The sequence below is a fragment of the Oncorhynchus mykiss genome, chromosome 1 (assembly GCF_057628025.1).
Source record: "Oncorhynchus mykiss isolate SJ-2025 chromosome 1, ASM5762802v1, whole genome shotgun sequence".
In the NCBI taxonomy this organism is placed as follows: domain Eukaryota; kingdom Metazoa; phylum Chordata; class Actinopteri; order Salmoniformes; family Salmonidae; genus Oncorhynchus; species Oncorhynchus mykiss.
This window is the reverse complement of record NC_143022.1, coordinates 46,953,205-46,974,814: the sequence shown is the minus strand read 5'-3', so window position 1 is coordinate 46,974,814 and position 21,610 is coordinate 46,953,205. Positions and strand designations below refer to the sequence as shown.

The 21,610-nt window shown below is 41.8% G+C and overlaps 1 protein-coding gene and 1 long non-coding RNA gene across 13 annotated transcripts in view; one reads left to right on the top strand and one right to left on the bottom strand.

The window, feature by feature from the left end:
- Window positions 1-734: 734 nt before the first annotated feature.
- On the bottom strand, window positions 735-4,313 carry LOC149985522 (uncharacterized). The gene is made up of 3 exons (XR_016495361.1): window positions 4,208-4,313; window positions 2,536-2,750; window positions 735-2,186 (listed from the first exon to the last, which is right to left on the bottom strand). It is a non-coding gene; the product is annotated as an uncharacterized LOC149985522 (long non-coding RNA).
- LOC110523755 (F-actin-monooxygenase mical2b) overlaps window positions 4,027-21,610 on the top strand; it is a 90,159-nt gene continuing 72,575 nt past the window's right edge. For 11 of the 12 annotated variants that reach the window (XR_016495358.1, XM_090232419.1, XM_090232409.1 and 8 more), the window contains exons 1-3: window positions 4,027-4,574; window positions 16,280-16,642; window positions 19,487-19,694. Coding sequence is in view for 11 of the 12 variants with exons in the window: in XM_090232419.1 (XP_090088545.1) it covers window positions 16,379-16,642; window positions 19,487-19,694 (472 nt within the window). In the remaining variant the exon portion in view is untranslated. Of the gene's footprint in view, window positions 4,575-7,279; window positions 7,431-16,279; window positions 16,643-19,486; window positions 19,695-21,610 lie in introns of all 12 variants that reach the window. The other variant, XM_090232426.1, reaches the window with a different exon arrangement.

Here is a 21,610-nt window from a genome sequence, read left to right as displayed (position 1 = left end):
CTTAAAATAAAGTGGTGATCCTAACTGACCTAAAACATGGAATGTTTACTAGAATTAAATGTCAGGAATTGTGAAAAACTGAGTTTAAATGTATTTGGCTAAGGTGTATGTAAACTTCCGACTTCAACTGTATCTAGCCTATCGGTGATTTGACCCAAACATTTGGTATACATATTAGTTCAGAACCTAGCTATGAACCTCAGCTATCATTAACCAGTTGTATCAACTTCAAAACAGTCTAAATGACATTAATGAAGCCTATGGATTGAGTAGAATATAACTTTGTGCCAAGGATGCTAGTCGTATATACATGTAGTTAATAACAAGCATGAGATTGGTAGCCTGTACATTTAATATATTCATTGATCATGTACTCTACCTTGGCAATTAAAGGTGCAGTTCAGGTATGAATGTCTTTCATTTTCAGTCGTATCAAATTCCAGTCTTTGAATGACACCGTCTGAATGTATGTATTACAATTATACACTTCAGTGTTTACCAATCAATGGTTACACATTGTAACTAATAGACTAGAAACAGGATTTAACTAGTTAAAAGACTGATTTGTAATTCATATATACAGAATATTTTTAAACAGTACATTACACTTCCTATGCATCATGTTAATACTCTAAAACCAGTTCATCTTAATATCTAATTCCCTTCATCTGCATTGATCTGATAAACACAGGATAGGTGTAGTATTTCATCAAATGAGACTTAATTTCAACTAGTAGAGAATATGAAACGCTTTATTGAAAGAAGTTCATTATCAAGTGTTATAAATACATGCATAAATGTAATCCCAATGTGAAGCATCTCTTTAATAATACTTCCTGTTGACCTGACCAAGTGCCCTCTATGTAGCCAGCTCAGATGCAGGAGGGGTTCCCCGACACAGCTGATATAAACTAAAGGATTTAGGGAGAAGAGGGATGAAGTGAAGGAGAGAGACCGTTATTGAGAAAATGTTCAACAGGAATCAGTGTGGTGTGAACACACCACACTAATTGGCTGCAGAGTACTCTATGCTGAAAAACATGAACGAACACACGAGGACAAACATTATAGCGTAGTTATAGAAATAATAAAGTGTCTTATTATTCCCCATGGTTGCCCTCTTGCCTATTCTTTGAAGGTGTACAGAGCCACAGTTATACAGTCAAGTCTGCTTACTGCACAACACAGTCAGTTCATCAATCAGATTGATACATGAGTGTGTAGGTGTGGTTTATAGGGTGTCGAATTGTTCTCAATTTTTTCAATATGGATTATTTAAAATAGACCGTTTTGTTTTTGTACAGACGTCACACCCTTACCTAAACAGTACCCTCACCTGAGAAGTAGGATTCAAAGAGAGAGAAACTGGGAATTGAATAACTGCAGTTAACATAGCTAAGTAAATAGAAGAATACTCTTAATGCAATGTCAATGACTCTTAAAAGAGCCCTTGGTTGTGCATAGTGTAGTCTATGGTGTTGCCAGGGAACAGCACCCTCTTCGAAGAAGTAGGAGGTGAAGATCTCCTGCACACGGATTTCCTCTTGCTGAGTTGTTGGAAACTCCATCCTTGAAACATCCTGCAGAGCAGCAGACTTGAGCTGCAGAACCCCTCCTGCAGATCCCCTCCTGTCCATCCTCATGAAGTTATGCAGGACACAGGTAGCCTTCACAGCTTACTTACAAGCTCTTAACCAACAATGTAGTTTTAAGAATAATAAGTGTTTAGTAAAAAATAGAAAAGTAAAAAATAAAAAAATAAAATAATTAAAGAGCAGCAGTAAAATATTAGTAGGGAGGCTATATACAGGGGGTACCGGTACAGAGTCAATGTGCAGGGGCACAGGTTAGTCGAGGTAATTGAGGTAATATGTACAGGTAGGTGGAGTTAAAGTGACTATGCCTAGATAATAACCAGAGACTAGCAGCAGCGTAAAAGAGGGGATGGAGGGGCATCACTGCCATACCAGGCCCCGTCTATGAGAATGGGGGCGTACTCTGTCCTCCTTTTCCTGTAGTCCACAATCATCACCTTTGTCTTGATCATGTTGAGGGAGAGGTTGTTATCCTGGTACCACATGGCCAGGTCTCTGACCTCCTCCCTATAGGTTGTCTCCTTGTTGTCTGGGATCAGGCCTACCACTGTTGTGTCGTCAGCAAACTTAATGATGGTGTTGAAGTCGTGCCTGGGCATAGAGTCAAATCAAATTTTATTGGTCACATACACATGTTTAGCAGATGTCATTGCGAGTGTAGCAAAACGCTAATGCTTCTAATTCTGACAGTGCAGCAATATCTAACAAGCAATATCTAACAATTTCACAACAAATACCTAATACACACAATCTAAGTAAAGGTATGGAATGAGAATATATAAATATGTGGATGAGTAATGTCAGAGCAGCATAGGCTAAGATGCAATAGATAGTTTAGAATACAGTCATGGGTGAACAGGGAGTACAGGAGGGGACTGAGCACGCATCCCTCAGGTGCCCATGTGTTGAAGATCTGCGTTGCAGATGTGTTGTTACCTACCCTTACCACCTGGGGGCAGATCATCAGGAAATCCAGGATCCAGTTGCAGAGGGAGGTGTTCAGTCCCAGGGTCCTTAGCTTAGTGATGAGCTTTGAGGGCTCTATGGTGTTGGACGCTGAGCTGTAGTCAATGTAGCATTCTCACGTAGGTGTTCCTTTTTTCCAAGTTGGAAAGGGCAGTGTTGAGTGCAATAGAGATAGCATCATCTGTGGATCTGTTCGGGCGATATAGAAAGTTCTCAGAAACATATAACTTTCCAGTACATTATAAAGAATTGAATTCTATATACAAAGCAATACTTTCAGGACTTACTCAATTAATGAAATCTCATTTGTGTTTTGAAGAACATGTCAAGATAGATGCACAATTTATGTTAGCAGGTTGCCCCCTGCTGGTTAAGAAATATAATACATAATAATATATTCATAATGTTATTTTAATGTTATTTTATGTTTCTTCAGAGAAAAATACGTAAGGTGATGTCCTATGTTTTTTTGTTATTTATTTGTAATTTGACATTTTATAATAATAAAAATAAAATATATTTTTTTATAATAATAATATTTGTAGCATATAACGCATAGAGCAGTGGAGGCTGGTGGGAGGAGCTATAGGAGAATGGGCTCATTGTAATGGTTGAAACAGAGTAAATGAAACGGTGTCAAACACATCAAAGATATAGACACCACATGCTTGACTCCGTTCCATTAACTCTGTTCCAGCCATTACAATGAGCCCATCCTCCTATAGTTCCTCCCACCAGCCACCACTGGCAGAGAGAGAAGTTGACCATGTTGGCTGTGCTGTGCAAGTTGTTATGGATTTGCAATAGCACCTTTTGTCCTGTAGATGGACAGCTAATCCTATGTTTCCACACATCAAGTCATATGATCAGTCTCGGATTTTTAAAATTAAACAAAAAAGTAGTTTTTTTTGCACAATCAAATTATCATAGGAAATATTATTTTTACAATATGTTTCCATAGGGCCTGTTTTCCAAATGTATGGGATAACTCACTCTTAAACACTCACAGAGGCCCCTTAGGCCCTGTTTTGGAATGTTAAATAAAATAAAAAATAAAACAAGGCAAGGCAAGGCAAGTCAGTTAAAAACAAACTCTTATTTACAAATACGGCCTACACCGGCAAAACCCGGACGACGCTGGGCCAATTGTGTGCCGCCCTATGGGACTCCTAATCACTGCCGGTTGTGATACATCCTGGAGATGTACTTATCATAGGCTATTGTGGCAGGTTATACATGTTAGCTCCTTGATCCTCTAGGTTCACTTTACTATGAGGCTGGTTTGTCATTCCGAAGCCCTAATTTGTTATGTCAGTGTGTGGAGGGTTTGTTCGCTCTCTGTAACTGAAGTCGTCCAAAAGCATAGCTGTCTCAGGGCAATAAAATACCCTGCAATGTGGAGAAGGGCGCGCGTGTGTGTGTGTGTGAGTGCGTTCTTATTATGTCTATCCTGTCTATTGACATTGACTCCTTGGAGTTAACTATTTGGGTGCTGCCTTGGGCATCTATTGTCACATGTTACCCACTGTCAAGACGGTCACGACAAATTGTGCAACTTCTTTATGCTAGACAACATAATGCATTAACTATTCCTCCATTTATTCTCAAAGGCATTAGTTCCAAAATGTTTTTAGAGGTCTACTTACAGGGAGAAAGTTGCTCACAGTTGATCCGAGGATTCGTTTGGCAGCAAATTTACGCTCCAAGGTCGCTCAGCTTCTCATTGGACGTCATAACTCCGTAGCACCTCCTCTAAAGACTTTGTCAGGCTTTATCCGGCTCCGGTTTGTCGGCTATAACTTCATAACATTTTCAGTAGTCAACTGACTGAGATAGAAGTTGGATACCTTGAAGTTTATTGCTCGGTGGAAACGTTGTTTATTCTGGACAAAACAAGGCGTTTTGATTAGGACAGCTGTCATTTTGAAGTTCGTTTCAATTGACACACAGATGTCAGTGAATGACAGTCTGTTTCTCATTTGAGCGTGAGTGTACGACTGACCGACTATTCAGGTGAGTTTTTAACACTTTAAACATACATCGCACGTGTGTTCTATTCAACTTTAGCTCGTATTATTTATGTTCAACGCGTGCAACTGAAATATTTATACATTTATTGGGAGATGCTATCGGATTCTGAATACTGTATAAATAGTGTTTGGTTACACAGTCCCAGTGGTGTAAAGTACTTAAGTAGTAATGCAAAGTATTTTTACTTAAATAGTTTTTTGCGGTATCTGTACTTTTATATTTGTGACAACTGTTACTTTTACTCCACTGGATTCATAAAGAAAATGTGTACTTTTTACTCCCATACATTTTTCCTGGCACCCAAAAGTACTCGTTACATTTCAAATGCTCAGGCAGGACAGCAATATGGTCCAATTCACGCACTTATCAATATAACGCATTGTCATCCCTACTGCCTCTGCTCTGGCGGACTCCATTAACACAAATACGGAGTTTGTAAATTATGTATGAGTGTTGGAGTGTGCCTCTGTCTGTCCGTAAATTAAAAAAAAAAAAATCGTGTCGTATGGTTTGCTGAATATAAGAAATTTGATGTAAAGCATTTACTTTAACTTAACTTTTACTCAAGTATGATAATTGAGTACTTATTCCACCACTGTACCTTACTACATTTAAAACCAGATGCTTTTAGACTTTTACTCAAGTAGTATTTTACTGGGTGACTCACTTTTACTTATGTCATTTTCTATTAAGGCATCTTTACTTTTACTCAAGTATGACAATTGAGTACTTTTCCACCACTGCACAGTCCTAGTTTAAAAAGATCATGATCCATATTTTACAACGGGTGATGTGTGCATACGGGCCCTGCACTGTTACTGCAAAATCAAGTGTTTTCTATGGTGCATGTATGATTATTTGAGACACTAAACTATTGAAATAGCCTACAGTCATCAATTTGATCTGAGTAACATCTTCAACATAGATAAGTTGTAACCAAGGCTGTCTTGACAACCTGGTCTCAGAGAATTTTGTATTTTTACCTGTATATACATTTGAGACACTCCATTTAGCAAAATATTTTGTTTCATATGGCATGTATTCATTTGTGGATGTCATCACATTACGAATTACAATTCCTATTATATGTTACGAATTGGCAAAACATGAGATGTTATGAATTCTAGCTAGGTGGCTAAACTGCTAGCTAGGTGGCTAAACTGCTAGCTAGGTGGCTAAACTGCTAGCTAGGTGGCTAAACCGCTAGCTAGGTGGCTAAACCGCTAGGGTTAAGTTTAAGAGTTAAGCCACAACTGGCCATGGCCGGGAGTCCCATAGGACAGCGCACAATTGGTTAGGAAAGGGGGGGGGGGTTTAATTGGTTCATTGGGTCCTAGTGACTCCTTATGGCGGGCCGGGTGCCTGCAGGCTGACCCCAGTCGCCAGTTGAACACAGTTGAACGGTGTTTCCTCCGACATATGCTGAGCGCTTGTTGGTTGCTTTTCCTTCACTCTTCGGTCCAACTCATCCCAAACCATCTCAATTGGGTTGAGGCCAGGTCATCTGATGCAGCACTCCATCAGTCTCTTTGGTCAAATAGCCCTTACACAGCCTGGAGGTGTGTTGGGTCATTGTCCTTTTGAAATATAAATGATAGTCCCACTAAGCGCAAACCAGATGGGATGGCGTATTGCTGCAGAATGCTGTGGTAGCCATGCTGGTTAAGTGTGCATTGATTTCTAAATAAATCACCAACAGTGTCCCCTGCAAAGCACCCCCACACCATCCTCCATGCTTCACGGTGGGAACTACATGTAACCGATGTGAAATGACTAGCTAGTTAGCGGTTGTGCGCGCTAATAGCGTTTCAATCGGTGACGTCACTCGCTCTGAGGCCTTGAAGTAGTTGTTACCCTTGTTCTGCAAGGGCTGCGGCTTTTGTGGTGCGATGGTTAACGATGCTTCGTGGGAGGCAGTTGTTGATGTGTGCAGAGGGTCCCTGGTTCGAGGGGCGAGGGGACGGACGAAAGTTATACTGTTACATACACATGTAGAGATCATCCGTTCACATACTCTGCGTCTCACAAAGACACAGCGGTTGGAACCAAACCATCTCAAATTATATGATTGTATTCCAGGTCAAGATTTCTTGGGAGCAGAACCTGGCTCTTACTGGATGTACAGTAGTTCCTGCCAATTTGACTTTAATCCTGAGCCCTCTCAATGGCCAAATGATTTTTTTCTATAAGGGCCTTATTCCCATTGTTACAGCAGATATGTTAATATTCTACCTTTTTCATGTGAGCTTTTCAGAATAATCTCTCCCTTGCCCATTCAAGGGAGACAAAAAACAGTTACACAAGGTCTCACTACTCCCTGTCACTTATAAGTGTCTTATAAGGGCTGTGCCTGCATATCAGCCCTGAGGCAAGACAAAAATACACCAGGAGCTAGTGGTGTCAGTGTCACTGTTGAACCGGATGGGTTTCTGTTAGAGGCCAATAAATATTCTGGGAATGTTGACAGAGACCAAAATATTCATACAAATAGAATAGAAGCATGTGAGCGGGAGACGGACGTTTTCCTTTTACAGTATTATTACTGTGATTGCTTGTGTGTTTTACTAGGTAACTTTTGGACATTGTATGTCGCAAAGCACCACATAATGCACATAGTGTATTCTGAAAGTAGTCTACATTTTGTTACGTTACAGCCTTATTCTAAAATGGATTCAATTGTTTTTCAGTCAATGCTCCCGAGTGGCGCAGCGGTCTAAGGCACTGCATCTCAGTGGAAGAGGCATCACTTCAGGCCCTGGTTTGATCCGGGGCTGTATCACAACCGGCCGTAATTGGGAGTACCATAGGGTGGTACACAATTGGACCAGTGTCGTCCAGGTTAGGGGAGGGTTTGGAATAAAATTACTTAACTGACTTGCCTAGTTAAATAAAACAATCTACACACAATACCCCATAATGACAAATCAAACTGTTTTTTAGAAATGTTTACAAATGTGATATTTCAGTTTTTCATAAGTATTCAGACTCTTTACTCTTTTTTTTTTTATTTGTATTTTTTATTTTTTACCTTTATTTTATTAGCAAGTCAGTTAAGAACAAATTCTTATTTTCAATGACGGCCTAGGAACAGTGGGTTAACTGCCTGTTCAGGGGCAGAACGACAGATTTGTACCTTGTTACTAGTCCAACGCTCTAACCACTAGGCTACCCTGCCGCCCCAGTACTTTGTTGAAGCAACTTTGGCAGTGATTACAGCCTTGAGTCTTCTTGGGTATGATGCTACAAGCTTGGCACACCTGTATTTGGGGAGTTTCTCCCATTCTTCTATGCAGATGCTCTCAAGCTCTGTCAGGTTGGATGGGGAGTGTTGCAACTATTTTCAGGTCTTTCCAGAGATGTTCAAGTCCGGGCTCTGGCTAGGCCACTCGGGGACATTCAGAAACTTCTCTGGAAGCCACTCCTGTGTTGTCTTGGCTGTGTGTAGTCGTCTGAGGTCCTGAGCATTCTGGAACAGATTTTCATCAAGAATCTCTCTGTACTTTGCTCCGTTCATTTTTCCCTCGATCCTGACTAGTCTCCAAGTACCTGCCGCTGAAAAACATCCCCACAGCATGATGCTGCCACCATGCTTCAACGTAGGGATGGTGTCAGCTTTCCTCCAGACGTGACGCTTGACGTTCAGGCCAAAGAATCTTGGTTTCATCAGACCAGAGAGTAGGGGCCTTTCGGCAACTCCACGTGGGCTGTAATGTGCCTTTTACTGAGGAGTGGCTTCCGTCTGGCCACTACCATAAATGCCTGATTGTTGGAGTGCTGCAGAGATGTTTGTCCTTCTCGAAGGTTCTCAGAGAGGAGTCAGAGAGGTGCGTTGGGCTGCGTGGGGCTTTCTTAATCGACATCAATGTCATCAGCACCCAGGGAGCAGTTATTGGGCCTTGCTCAAGGGTAGAACCGCAGACTCTTTTTTTTTTTTTTTTTTTCTCTCTTCTGTTACTTACTTAATCGCTAGGCTACCTGCCATCCCTATAGCCAGTCCTCCATGAAATAAATTCAGTACATCCTTCTCTTGGCTAAATATGTGTCCAGGAAATAGCCCTTTGTGGTTTATTCCCTTAAAAAATATCTAGATTAGTTAGACCATTCCTGGTGAACAAGCAAACCATTAGGCTACAGCAGTTCTAATGGCTTCAATGTCATGGTCTTCAATGGGAAGTCCCAAACACACACAGTATAATGTTTTGCAATGGTATTGGGGTTGGGTTTAATGGTAAATGTCACTAATCACACTAAGATGTTTTCTTCGTGCATTGGTTTACAATTTATATTATTTGATTAGGTTTGTCACAACATTTTAGTCACTAGCCCATATCTCAAGTTTTGTGCTTGTAGGAACAGTCTTCATATGAGAATTGAACCATAGCCCTCTCAGAAAGCTGACATTTGTTGGACTCAAGGAGAGTTTGGTTGAAGCATTCAGTTGCTAAAAGGACACACTGAATTGCTTTCATGGAGAACTGACTTGACTTGTGAGGATGACCACACCATTTATTTTCATCATGAGCAAAAGCAATTGGTTTTCTACCTAAAGTTGCAAATAAAATGTTGTGATCCATTTAAAGCTGCAGTATGTAACTTTTTGGGCAACCTGACCAAATTCACAGTACAATGTGAGTTATAGATCTATCATTATCATTGAAAGCAAGTCTAAGAACAGATCTACTGCTTCTATGTGCTCTTTTCTATGCGTTTTGTTGTTGCATCTTTTACTTTAAGTTTTGTACATCAGCTGAAAATACAATATCTTTGGTTATTGACAATATATTTCACAGCAGTTTGCTTGTTTTGTAACAAGCTGAAATTTGTTGGGGGTGGGTCAGGTCAATGCAAATATCCTGGGTAGCCATTTTACTAGCTGTTCAGGAGTCTTGTGGTTTGGGGGTAGAAGCTGTTAAGAAGCCTTTTGAACCTAGACTTGGCGCTCCAGTACCGTTTCCGTGTGGCAGCAGAGAAAGTCTATGACTAGGGTGGCTGGAGTCTTTGGCAATTTTTAGAGCCTTCCTCTGTCACTGCTTGCCATAGAGGTCCTGGATGGCAGGAGCTTAGCCCCAGTGATGTACTGGGCCGTACGCACTACCCTCTGTAGTGCCTTGCAGTCGGAGGCCGAGCAGTTGCCATACCAGGCAGTGATGCAACCAGTGCAGCTGTATAACTTTTTGAGAATCTTAGGACCAATGCCAAATCTTTTCAGTCTCAAAGGCGTTGTCGTGCCCTCTTCACGACTGTCTTGGTGTTTGGACCGTGACAGTTTGTTGGTGATGTGGACACCAAGGAACTTGAACCTCTCAACCTGCTTCACTACAGCCCCATCGATGAGAATGGGGGCATGCTCGGCCCTCCTTTTCCTGTAGTCCACAATCATCTCCATTGTCTTGATCATATTGAGGGAGAGGTTGTTATCCTGGCACCACACTGCCAGGTTTCTGACCTCCTCCGTATAGGCGGTCTCATCATTGTCGGTCATCAGGCTGTTGTGTCATCGGCAAACTTAATGATGGTGTTGGAGTCATGCTTGGTCATGCAGTCATGGGTGGGTTAACAGGGAGTACAGGGGGGACTGAGTACACAATCCTGAGGGGTCCCTGTGTTGAGGATCAGTGTGGCAGATGTGTTACCTACTCTTACCACCTTGTGGCGGACCGACAGGAAGTCCAGGATTCAGTTGCAGAGGGAGGTGTTTAGTCCCAGGGTCCTTAGCTTAGTTAGGAGTGTTGAGGGCACTGTAGTGTTGAACGCTGAGCTGTAGTCAATGAATAGCATTCTCACATAGGTGTTTCTTTTGTCCAGGTGGGAAAGGGCAGTGTGGCGTGCAATAGAGATTGCATCATCTGTGGATCTGTTGGGGCGGTATGCAAATTTAGTGGGTCTAGGGTTTCTGGGATAATGGTATTGATGTGAGCCATGACCAGCCATTCAAAGCACTTCATGACTACAAACGTGAGTGCTACGGGTCTGTAGTCATTTAGACAGGTTACCTTGGTGATCTTGGGCACAAGGACTATGGTGGTCTGCTTGAAACATGTTGGTATTACAGACTTGTTCAGGGACAGGTAGAGAATGTCAGTGAATACACTTGCCAGAGAGTAGAGAAAACGTCCTGGTAATCCTTTCGGACCTGTGGCCAAAATGATGACCTGTTTTAAAGGTCATACTCACACAGTCGTCCGGAACAGCTGGTGCTCTCATGCATGCTTCAGTGTTGCTTGCCTCGTCGCGGACATAGAAGTAATTTAGCTTGTCGTGTCACTGTGTCGCTCACAGCTGTGCTTCCCTTTGTAGTCCGTAATAGTTTACCAGCCCTGCCACATCCGATCATCTGAACCGGTGTAGTAGGATTCAATCTTAGTCCTGTGTTGAAGCTTTGCCTGTTTGATGGTTCGTCAGAGGGCATAGCGGGATTTCATAATTGTCCGGGTAAGAGTCCCGCTCTTTGAAAGCGGCAGCTCTACCCTTTAGCTCAGTGCTGATATTGCCTGTAATCCATGGCTTCTGGTTGGGGTATATACGTACGGTCACTGTGGGGACATCGTCATCGATGCACTTATTGATGAAGCCAGTGTACTCCTCAATGCCATCAGAAGAATCCCGGAACATATTCCAGTCTGTGCTAGCAAAACAGTCCTACAGCTTAGCATCTGCATCATCTGACCACTTCCGTATTGAGCGAGTAAGCAGGAATCCGGAGATAGTTATGGTCAGATTTGCCAAATGGAGGGTGAGGGAGAGCTTTGTACTGAGTGTGCTAAGCTGCCAACAAGGCAGAGAGTGGCTACTTTGAAGTATCTAAAATCTATCTTTAATTTAACACTTTTTTTTGTTTCTTTTTTTTTGGGGGGGGAGGGTTACTACATGATTCCATATGTTACTTCATAGTTTTGATGTTTTCACTTCTACAATGTAGAAAATATTCAAAATAAAGAAAAACCCTTGAATGAGTAGGTGTGTCCAAACATGACTGTACATTCCCAGGTCATTTAAGGCTAACGTATGAAACTGTCTGTTAGGTAGACAGACGGGAGGCCATGTCAAGCAGGAAGTTCTCTGATAAAGTTAAATGCTAATCAATTAAGAGGACTGTGACTGAGTCAGACTATGATCTTCAATGGATTGTTCTGTATTATTTTCATGGTGAATCTAAGTTAAAATATTATTAATTAGATTTCATTTCTGATTAAAATGCTATTTTTTTGTCAAGTTAGGTTATGTCCTTTTCTGATTGGACGAAAGGATAACGGCTGGCCTGAATAATAGGATTATATTTCATAATGGCCTTAGGCCTTCTCTGTTTGTGTTCCTTCTCTTTCTTCTCGAACAAACTGTCCTGAATCAGGTCCATATTTCTCTGACATTCCTCCAGTGGATGTTTCCTGCCTCAGAGGAAACAAAGCGTGCTGGAGTTAATCAGCATCATATTTAAACCTGCATGTCACCAGCCAACCGCTTTGAATTCTCTTTCACCACACCACCACTGACACGCCTAAACCCTTAACCCTTAGTGTGACACCATTGGATCGTCCCTCAGAAAAGCAACGTGCTATGCTCCAGATTGCGTCTGACGATATTCTCATTGCCTGTACTGTACTCTACAAAGATCTGTTTCCACAGGCTGTAGTGGTATGAAGAGAAGTCTTTGTGAATCTCTTTAATTGGTGCTCTGAGCCAGTGAGCCACGTTTTTCAAAGGTGTTGCTGGCACACAGTCTGTCTGGCCAGGCACTTGTCGGCTCTCCTTTGATTCCTGTCTCACACTGAGAAGGCACAACTTTCTCTGCCTCGCACTGTGCCTGCTGGGCAGACAGCACTGTTCTGTTCTTGACATTAACACTCTGGGGTACTACAGCAAACTCATTTTGCTTTGTCGTCCAATTAAACTCTTTAAAGAAAAAAAAAAGGAGTTTGAGGGAATGTCTTACAGTAAAGATTTTTAGGTAATTATATTTGACTTTCTGTAGTTCTGGCTGTTACAGAAATGAAACACTTCCTGTTGTAACTGATACCCATGTCTTGCCTGTGCGTTGTACTCCTTCGTTACCTGGATGTATATATTCTATCCCCTAGCTAAGGCAAATTCCAGGTAACCTACACTGTGTACAAAACATTAAGAACACCTGCTCTTTCCATGACATGGAGTGACCAGATGAAGCTACTATCCTTTTGATGTCACTTGTTAAATCCACATCAATCAGTGTAGATGAAGGGGAGGAGAATGGTTTAAGATGTTTTAAGCCTTGAGACATTGATTGTGCATGTGTGCAATTCAGTGTGAATGGGCAAGACAAATGTAAGTGCCTTTTGAACGGTGTATGATGGTAAGTGCCAGGCGCACAGGTTTGTGTCAAGAACTGCAATGCTGCTGTGGTTTTCACGCTCAACAGTTTGCCGTATGTATCAAGAATGGTCCACCATTCTTACTCCGTAGACCTGTCGTCGAAGAGCTCCAGTCAAGGCTTGGTGAAATGCTAAGAAATTGTGACCTGTGTCTTTGCAAGGAAAGTTGTCCTATACTTGGCAGCATATATAACCCTGCTGGGTCCTGGAGTCTTGGCTCCATCACACCACTGCCCATGAGAGTCTCTGTGGAGCCTAGTGGTTGTGCTGCTCCCTGTTGATAGAGACTAGACCGGGCTTATTTATGGAATCTGATTATTTTGATCAACGTTGCTTTCTACTCTTTGTCCATTAAGGTCTCTCAAGATGAAGCTCTCTCTGGATAAGCTATGTTCTCTCGAGTCAATGGACCTCTGTTACGTTGTGGTTGTTTTGCATTGAACGTGAGCTGGACATTGGTACATGTTGACATGTTTACACGCCACACAGGACATAAGTCTTTTGTTCCAGTAACGTGAAATCCTTTGGACAGTGTTTAGACTATATGAATGACAGAGGGAGGCAGCTACATTTCCCCTGAGTGCATGTCTAATTACAAACGCAGGGACTTCAGTGGAAATATAAAAATGTCTTGTTTTTCCTGTACTCAATTTTAAAACTGTTTCTGCAAATAGAGGCAGATTGTGAGCGCGATATCATGCTAGGCACTTCCTGTGCAAATTCCCACAATGCACAGTGCTACAATCGGTTATATATAGATTAGGCCGTGAACACTTCCATACCACACCGAGTCCCTGGACGTGTGTGTGAGTTACTGTTTTTTTCAATGCTAGAGCAGCTGTCTTTCAATGCTAGAGACTCCGTCTGTGTTAGATTAGATGTTGTTGCTATCTGCCGAATGTGATTACGTATGAGAGATGACACCCCTTCTGGTCCACTAAAAGCAGTGGGGAGAGGGGAGCTACTGTGGACTGGCAGGCCTCAGCCACTGCAGCCAGACTTCTCACTTGTTCAGGTTGCATTCGGCACATAGCCTTTCCACTATTGAAGGAGCTCCTGTTTCGGGCCTCATGGAAAATGCTTTCTCTCTCCTCTCTGGAGAAGAGTTGCCACTACTGTAGTGCTTTGATGGTATTGGGATTTTGTCAAGTTCCTTTGACACATCCAGGTTTACATTCCAATTGGCATGAAGGGTAGAGAAGTAATTGTTGAGAGAATGTATTAGACAAGGTCATTGAATAATATATATTTGATTTTCCTTAGATACACTCTGACCACATGCTTCTACAATATGCTGCTTGAAATGAGTAGTCCTTACTTTAACTATGGAGACAAGCACAGAGGATAAACTACTGAATGGTGACTAGTTGAATGGCTGTCTAGTGAGACTATTATATACACAGGTAATGGGAGTTTCTGCAGGTAGGACGTTGTGTAGGGTACACTGGTGTTGTAATGAGGAAAGATTGTTTTAGATCTTATCTCATCCCTGGGCTTTTAATGGTTTCAGAGCTGTCATTATGAGCTGATGAATATCTTCAGCTATGCAAATTAGGTGTATTTTAGAGAGGATTTATGCAAAATCATCCTCATGCTTGAAACAGGCCGTACTATTTCAAGTTTTCCTGTTTCCCTGTAACTGCTCAATGGAAATTTTGGTTTACAACCTTACAGTGCATTCGGAAAGTATTCAGACCCCTTCCCTTTTACCACATCTTGTTACATTACAACCGTATTCTAAGATGGATTAAATAGTCGTCCCCCCCCCCCCCCCCCCCGGAGGTACAATATGATACTTAAGGTGTTTCAACAAAGTACTCAGTACTTAGTTGAAGCACCTTTGGCAGCAATTACAGACTCAAGTCTTCTTGGGTATGATGCTACAAGCTTAGCACACTTGTATTTCAGGAGTTTCTCCCATTCTTCTCTGCAGATCCTCTCAAGCTTTGTCAGGTTGGATGGGGAGCGTTGCTGCACAGCTATTTTCAGGTCTCTCCAGAGACATTCCCATCGGGTTCAAGGCTGGTCTCTGGCTGGGCCACTCAAGGACGTTCAGAGACTTGTCCCGAAGCCACTCTTGCGTTGTCTTGGCTGTGTGCTTAGGGTCGTTGTAAGGTGAAGCCCAGTCTGAGGTCCTGAGCATTCTGGAGCAGGTCTTCATCAAGGATCTCTCTGTACTTTGCTCTGTTCATCTTTCCCTCAATCCTGACTAGTCCCTGCCACTGAAAAACATCCCGACAGCATGATGCTGCCACCACCATGCTTTACCGTAGGGATGGTTCCAGGTTTCTTCCAGGTGTGACGCTTGGCATCCAGGCCAGAGAGATCAATCTTGGTTTCATTAGACCAGAGAATCTTGTTTCTCATGGTCTGAAATTCTTTTTGGTGCCTTTTGGCAAACTCCAAGTGGGCTGTCATGTGACTTACTGAGGAATGGCTTCCATCGGGACACTCTACCATAAAGGCCTGATTGGAGTGCTGCAGAGATGGGAGAACATTCCAGAAGGGCAACTATCTCCACAAATGAACTCTGGAGCTCTGTCCGTGACCATCGGGTTGTTGGTCATCTCCCTGACCAAGGCTCTTCTCCCCCGATTGCTTAGTTTGTCCGGGCGGACAGCTCTAGGAAGAATTTTGGTGGTTCCAAACTTCTTCCATTTAAGAATGATTGAGGCCACTGTGATCTTGGGGACCTTCAATGCTGCAGAAGGTTTTTTTGGTACCCTTCCCCAGATGTGTGCCTCGACACAATACTGTCTCGGAGCTCTGCGGACAATTCCTTCGACCTCATGGCTTGGTTTTTGCTCTGACATGCACTGTCAACTATGGGATGTTATATAGACAGGTGTTTACCTTTCCAAATCATGTCCAATCAATGGAATTTACCACATGAAGTGGTAGAAGCATCTCAAGGATGATCAATGGAAACCGAATGCACCCGAGCTCAATTTCGAGTCTCATAGCAAGGGGTCTGAATACTTATGTAAATCGGGTATTTCTGTTTAAAATATGTTGATTTTGATGAGGAAAAATTAAATTATTGAATCCATTTTATACTAAGGATGTAACGTAAAAAAGGAAGGGTTTTGAATACCAAGGAGTGCATGTAGAGTCTATTTTAAGCCTCAGACATTCTGTACAGTTAGAATGTGACCTTGTTTTCATTTTAAACATGTTAAGCAAAGTCATTTTTAATTTCAGTAAGAGTTTTAATGTTTATTAAGTGCTATTAATTACTGGGAGACCATTTCACAGAGAAAATGTCCTGATTTTTGCCTGTAGTACCACAGTCTGAGTGCAGAGTGATACTGTAGTAAAATCCAATGCCATTTTCTTTTCCAGAACCCGCTGAGATGAGTCTGATCATAGTCTAACTAAGCCCGAGAGCGGCTGTAGACAGAGCGAGGGAGTGACGGACAGATCAAGTCTCCAAAACAGAAGATGGGTGAAAAGGAGGATGAGAGGAGTGCCCAGGCAGGGCAACTCTTTGAGAATTTTGTCCAGGCGTCCACATGTAAGGGCACTCTGCAGGCCTTTAGTATCCTATGCAGGCAGATGGATCTGGACCCGCTAGACTACAGGAACTTCTACAGCAACCTCAAAGCCACGGTCACCAATTGGAAGGCCAAGGCCCTCTGGACCAAACTGGACAAGAGAGCCGGCCACAAAGAGTACAAGAAAGCCAAAGCCTGTGAGGGCACCAGGGTAAGAAGTTTTTTTATTTATTTTACCTTTATTTAACCAGGCAAGTCAGTTAAGAACAAATTCTTATTTTCAATGACGGCCTGGGAACAGTGGGTTAACTGCCTGTTCAGGGGCAGAACGACAGATTTGTACCTTGTCAGCTCGGGGGTTTGAACTCACAACCTTCCGGTTACTAGTCCAACGCTCTAACCACTAGGCTACCCTGCCGCCCCAAGTCAGTCAAGCTATCACAGTATTGCAAATGCACAAGTCACACTCGCATCTATGTGGCAGATAGTACATAGGTTAGAAGTAATTTAGATTTGATACAAGAAATAAAGCGTCTAGATATAAGGAACAAGCTTTAAATGAACAAACCCTGTATTTGCCATTGTGCAGACCTCCCACATTGGGATTGATTCGATCATGTCCATGTTAATATCCCATATCTGCATAAAGATGGATTCATAGGTGGTTGGGTTTTGATTTTTAACTTTGTCCCTTATAGATGATCTACAGATGGTCATATTATCAACAGTGGTTGTTGATAACAAAATGCTTGCTTGGGTTTAGAATAAGGGTTAGGATAAGGGTTAGTAGATAGTTAGTTAGTTAGTTTAAATGTTACTGAACATCTTCTGAACGAAGGCTGGTTTACCAAACAGGGGTTGGGGGCCCTGCAGGTAGGTGCCCCAGGGCCCTAAATGCGGTAGTTCAGCCCTGTACTAAACATCTACAAACCATCTACTTGGGACTATCCAAATAAAGTGTTAACCTTTCCTGTGTCAGATGTAGGGGGTCACCGTCGGATGGAAAAGGCTACTTTGTATTAAAGGCCCGTGCAGTCAACTTGGTTTCCATGTTTTTTTATATTATTTCATAGCTGGAATAATACTATGAAATTGTGAAAAATACGATGATACCCTTTTAACATGCTGTTTGAAAAGACCATCTTGGATGGAGTTTTGGTCTGCCTGGTGAGATATTTATCAACAGGTGGTAAATTGGTTAATATACCAATAAGAAAGGCCTAACTATTCAAATAGCCCACAAGGGAAATCTTCCATCCCCCTGTGTAGATTTGTAACAGTCTGTAAAATGGAAGTGTAGATACATGTTATGTCCCTCCGTACTACACTGTATAGTGTAAAACAGAAGCACATATAACTGTGTTCTATTTAGTTATATGGTTTACAGTATGTTAGAGTACTAGCTGTACAGTAACTTCATAACGTGACTTCTCTTTCATGGTAATGTGATGCAGGTGAAACAGAGCTTGTCTCTCTTATCATGTATCACTGTCTTGATGTGATATCCCTGCACACCCAGCTGGTAGATGCTTGTGAGCAATGTGGAGAAATGAAACGCTACGCTGCACACGTCTACGGGATCATTTTAAACAAAGAAAGCATATGAAACCTACCAAAAGAAAAAAAAAATGTGATAGATTTGCAGATTTTGCAAAGAATTGGAACAAAGAATGCAGACTGTTAAAAATAATGATTCTGCCCATTTTATATCTATGTTTTCTAGCATGTTTAGCATAGGGGCAATTCCATGACCTCTCTGGGATATGTGGGATGCTAGTGTCTCACCTGGCCAAAAGCCAGTGAAAATGCAGTGTGCCAAATTCAAATAGATTACTATAAAAATCAAACTTTCATGAAATCACACATGCAAGAGGGCAGATTAAAGCTACACTTGTTGTGAATCCAGCCAACATGTCAGATTTCAGAAAGGCTTTTCGGCGAAAGCAAACAATGCTATTATCTGAGGATAGCGCCATAGTAAACAAAGAGGAGCATATTTCAACCTTGCAGGCGTGACACAAAACGCAGAAATAAAAATATAATTTATGCCTTTGACGAGCTTCTTTTGTTGGCACTCCAATATTTCCCATAGACATCACAAATGGTCCTTTTGTTCGATTAATCCCGTCTATATATCCAAAATGTCCATTTATTTGGCAGGTTTGATCCAGAAAAAACACCGGTTCCAAATTGTGCAACGTGACTACAAAATATCTCAAGTTACCTGGAAACTTTGCCAAAACATTTCAAACTACTTTTGTAATGCAACTTTAGGTTTAAAAAAAATAGTAAATAATTGATCAAATTGAAGACGGGATGATCTGTGTTCAATACAGGAGGAATACAAACTGTAGCTAGCTTTCTGGTCACGCGCCTCTATCTAACAGTACACTTCAAGTTACCCTTGTTCAAGATGGCCGTACTTCTTCATTACACAAAGGAAAAACCTCAACCAATTTCTAAAGACTGACATCCAGTGGAAGTGATAGGAACTGCAAGAAGGTCCCTTAGAAATCTGGATTCCCAATGAAAAGCCATTGAAAAGAGTGACCTCAATTGTTTTTTTTAATCCGAATAATTTGTCCTCGGGGTTTCGCCTGCTAAATAAGTTCTGTTATACTCAGACATGACTCAAACAGTTTTAGAAACTTCAAGTGTTTTTTAAAAATCCAAATCTACTAATAATATGCATATCTTATCTTCTGTGGATGAGTAGCAGGCAGTTTATTTTGGGCATGCATTTCATCCGGATGTGAAAATACTGCCCCCTGTCACCAAGACGTTTTAACAGAATGGTGCTGAGACTCGGATGTTTTACTTTAAAATTAATGCCAAACCAAAACCATTGATTGTAAAGTTAAACAAACCATGCCACAGTATACCAGAGGTTGCACTACAATATAACTTATATAGAAGAAAACGCCTTCGATGTAGCTGATCACATTTTCTATAATTACACTTCATTTCACCTTTCAAACAGTTTACCTTGGTTGTTTTAATTACAGTTTTTACTGTATACTGATGTTGCTCTTGTTCTCCTCCTGCCCCCGCCCAGTCTTTGATCATTGGAGGAGGGCCCTGTGGCCTGCGCACAGCCATCGAGCTGGCTCTGCTGGGGGCCAAGGTGGTGGTGATTGAGAAGAGGGACACCTTCTCCAGAAACAACGTGCTCCACCTGTGGCCCTACACCATCCACGACCTCAGGGGCCTCGGGGCCAAGAAGTTCTATGGCAAATTTTGTGCCGGAGCCATAGATCACATCAGTAAGTTTCATACTTTTCGTAATGCCATTCTTATCTCATTGGGAAGTATGTTAAGTAATATTATTCTTCATTGTTTTGGTGTACTGCTGGGGAAAACAGACTAAGGTATTTTTCAGATGGGAACATTGTTACATGATCTGTCACTCCCATTTTCTTCAGTTAGAATTTCAATATACAGTACCAGTCCAAAAAAGTTAGGACACCTAATCATTCAAGGGTTTTTCTTTTATTTTTTGCTATTTTCTACATTGTGGAATAATTGTGAAGACATCAACACTTTGAAATAACACACATGGAATCATGTAGTAACCAGTAAAGTGATAAACACATCTAAGTATATTTGATATTTTTCAAAGTTGCCACCCTTTGCCTTGACAGCTTTGCACACTTGGCATTCTCTGCTTTTTCAACAGTATTGAAGGAGTTCACAAACATGCTGAGCACTTGTTGGCTGCTTTTCCTTCACTCTGCAGTCCAACTCGCCCCAAACCATCCCTAGTGTTGCAGTGGTCTAAGGCACTGCATCTCAATGCTAGAGGCTTCACTACAGACACCCTGGTTCGATTCCAGGCTGTATCACAACCGGCTGTGATTGGGAGTCCTATAGGGCGGCACAATTGGCCCAGCATAGTCTGGGTTTGGCCGGTGTAGGCTGTCATTGTTAAGAAGAATATGTTCTTAACTGACTTGTCTAGTTAAATAAAGGTGTGTTTAAAAAAATAAAAATGGAGGTCGGGTGATTGTGGAGGCCAGGTCATCTGATGCAGCACTCCATCACTCTCCTTCTTGGTCAAATAGTCCTTACACAGTCTGGAGGTGTGTTGGGTCATTGTCCTGTTGATTAACAAATGATAGTCCTATAAAGCGTAAACTAGATGGGATGGCATATCACAGTAGAATGCTGTGGTAACCATGCTGGTTAAGTGTGCCTTGAATTCTAAATAAATAACTGACAGTGTCACCAGCAAAGCACCATCACACCACCACCTCCATGCATCACGGTGGGAACCACACATGCGGAGATCATCCTTTCACCTACTCTGCGTCTCACAAAGACGTGCGGTTGGAATCAAGAATCTCTAATTTAGACTCATCAAACCAAAGGACAGAGTTCCACCGGTCTAATGTCCATTGCTCGTGTTTCTTGGCTGAAGCAAGTCTTCTTCTTATTGCTATCCTTTTAGTAGTGGTTTCTTTGCAGCAATTTGACCATGAAGGCCTGGTTCACACAGTCTCTGAACAGTTGTCTGTTACTTGAACTCTGTGAAGCATTTATTTGGCCTGAAACTTCTGAGGCTGGTAACACTAATGAACTTAACAACTGCAGCAGAGGTCACTTGGGGGTCTTCCTTTCCTGTGATGGTGTCATGAGAGCCATTTTCATTATAGCTCGTGATGTTTTTTGCGACAGTTCTTGAAATTTTCCGCATTGCTTGACCTACATGTCTTAAAGTACTGATGGACTGTCATTTCTCTTTGCTTATTTGAGCTGTTCTTGCCATAACATGGACTTGGTCTTTTAACAAATAGGGTAATCTTCTGTATACCACCCCTACCTTGTCACAAGACAACTGATTGGCTCAAACACATTAAGAAGGAAAAATTCCTCAAATTAACAAGGTACACCTGTTAATTTAAATGCATTCCAGGTGACTACCTCATGAAGCAGGTTGCAAGAATGCAAAGGGTGGCTACTTTGAAGAATCTCAAACATTAAATATATTTAGATTTGTTTAACACATTTACATTTTTGTTGGTTACTACATGATTCCATATGTGTTCATAGTTTTGATGTCTTCACTTCTATAATATAGTAAATATAGAGAAACTGTTGGAGTAGGTGTGTCCAAACCTTTGACTGGTACTGTATTTCCAGGTCGCTCTGCCGAGAGATCTGATGATTGTGTGAGAGAGTT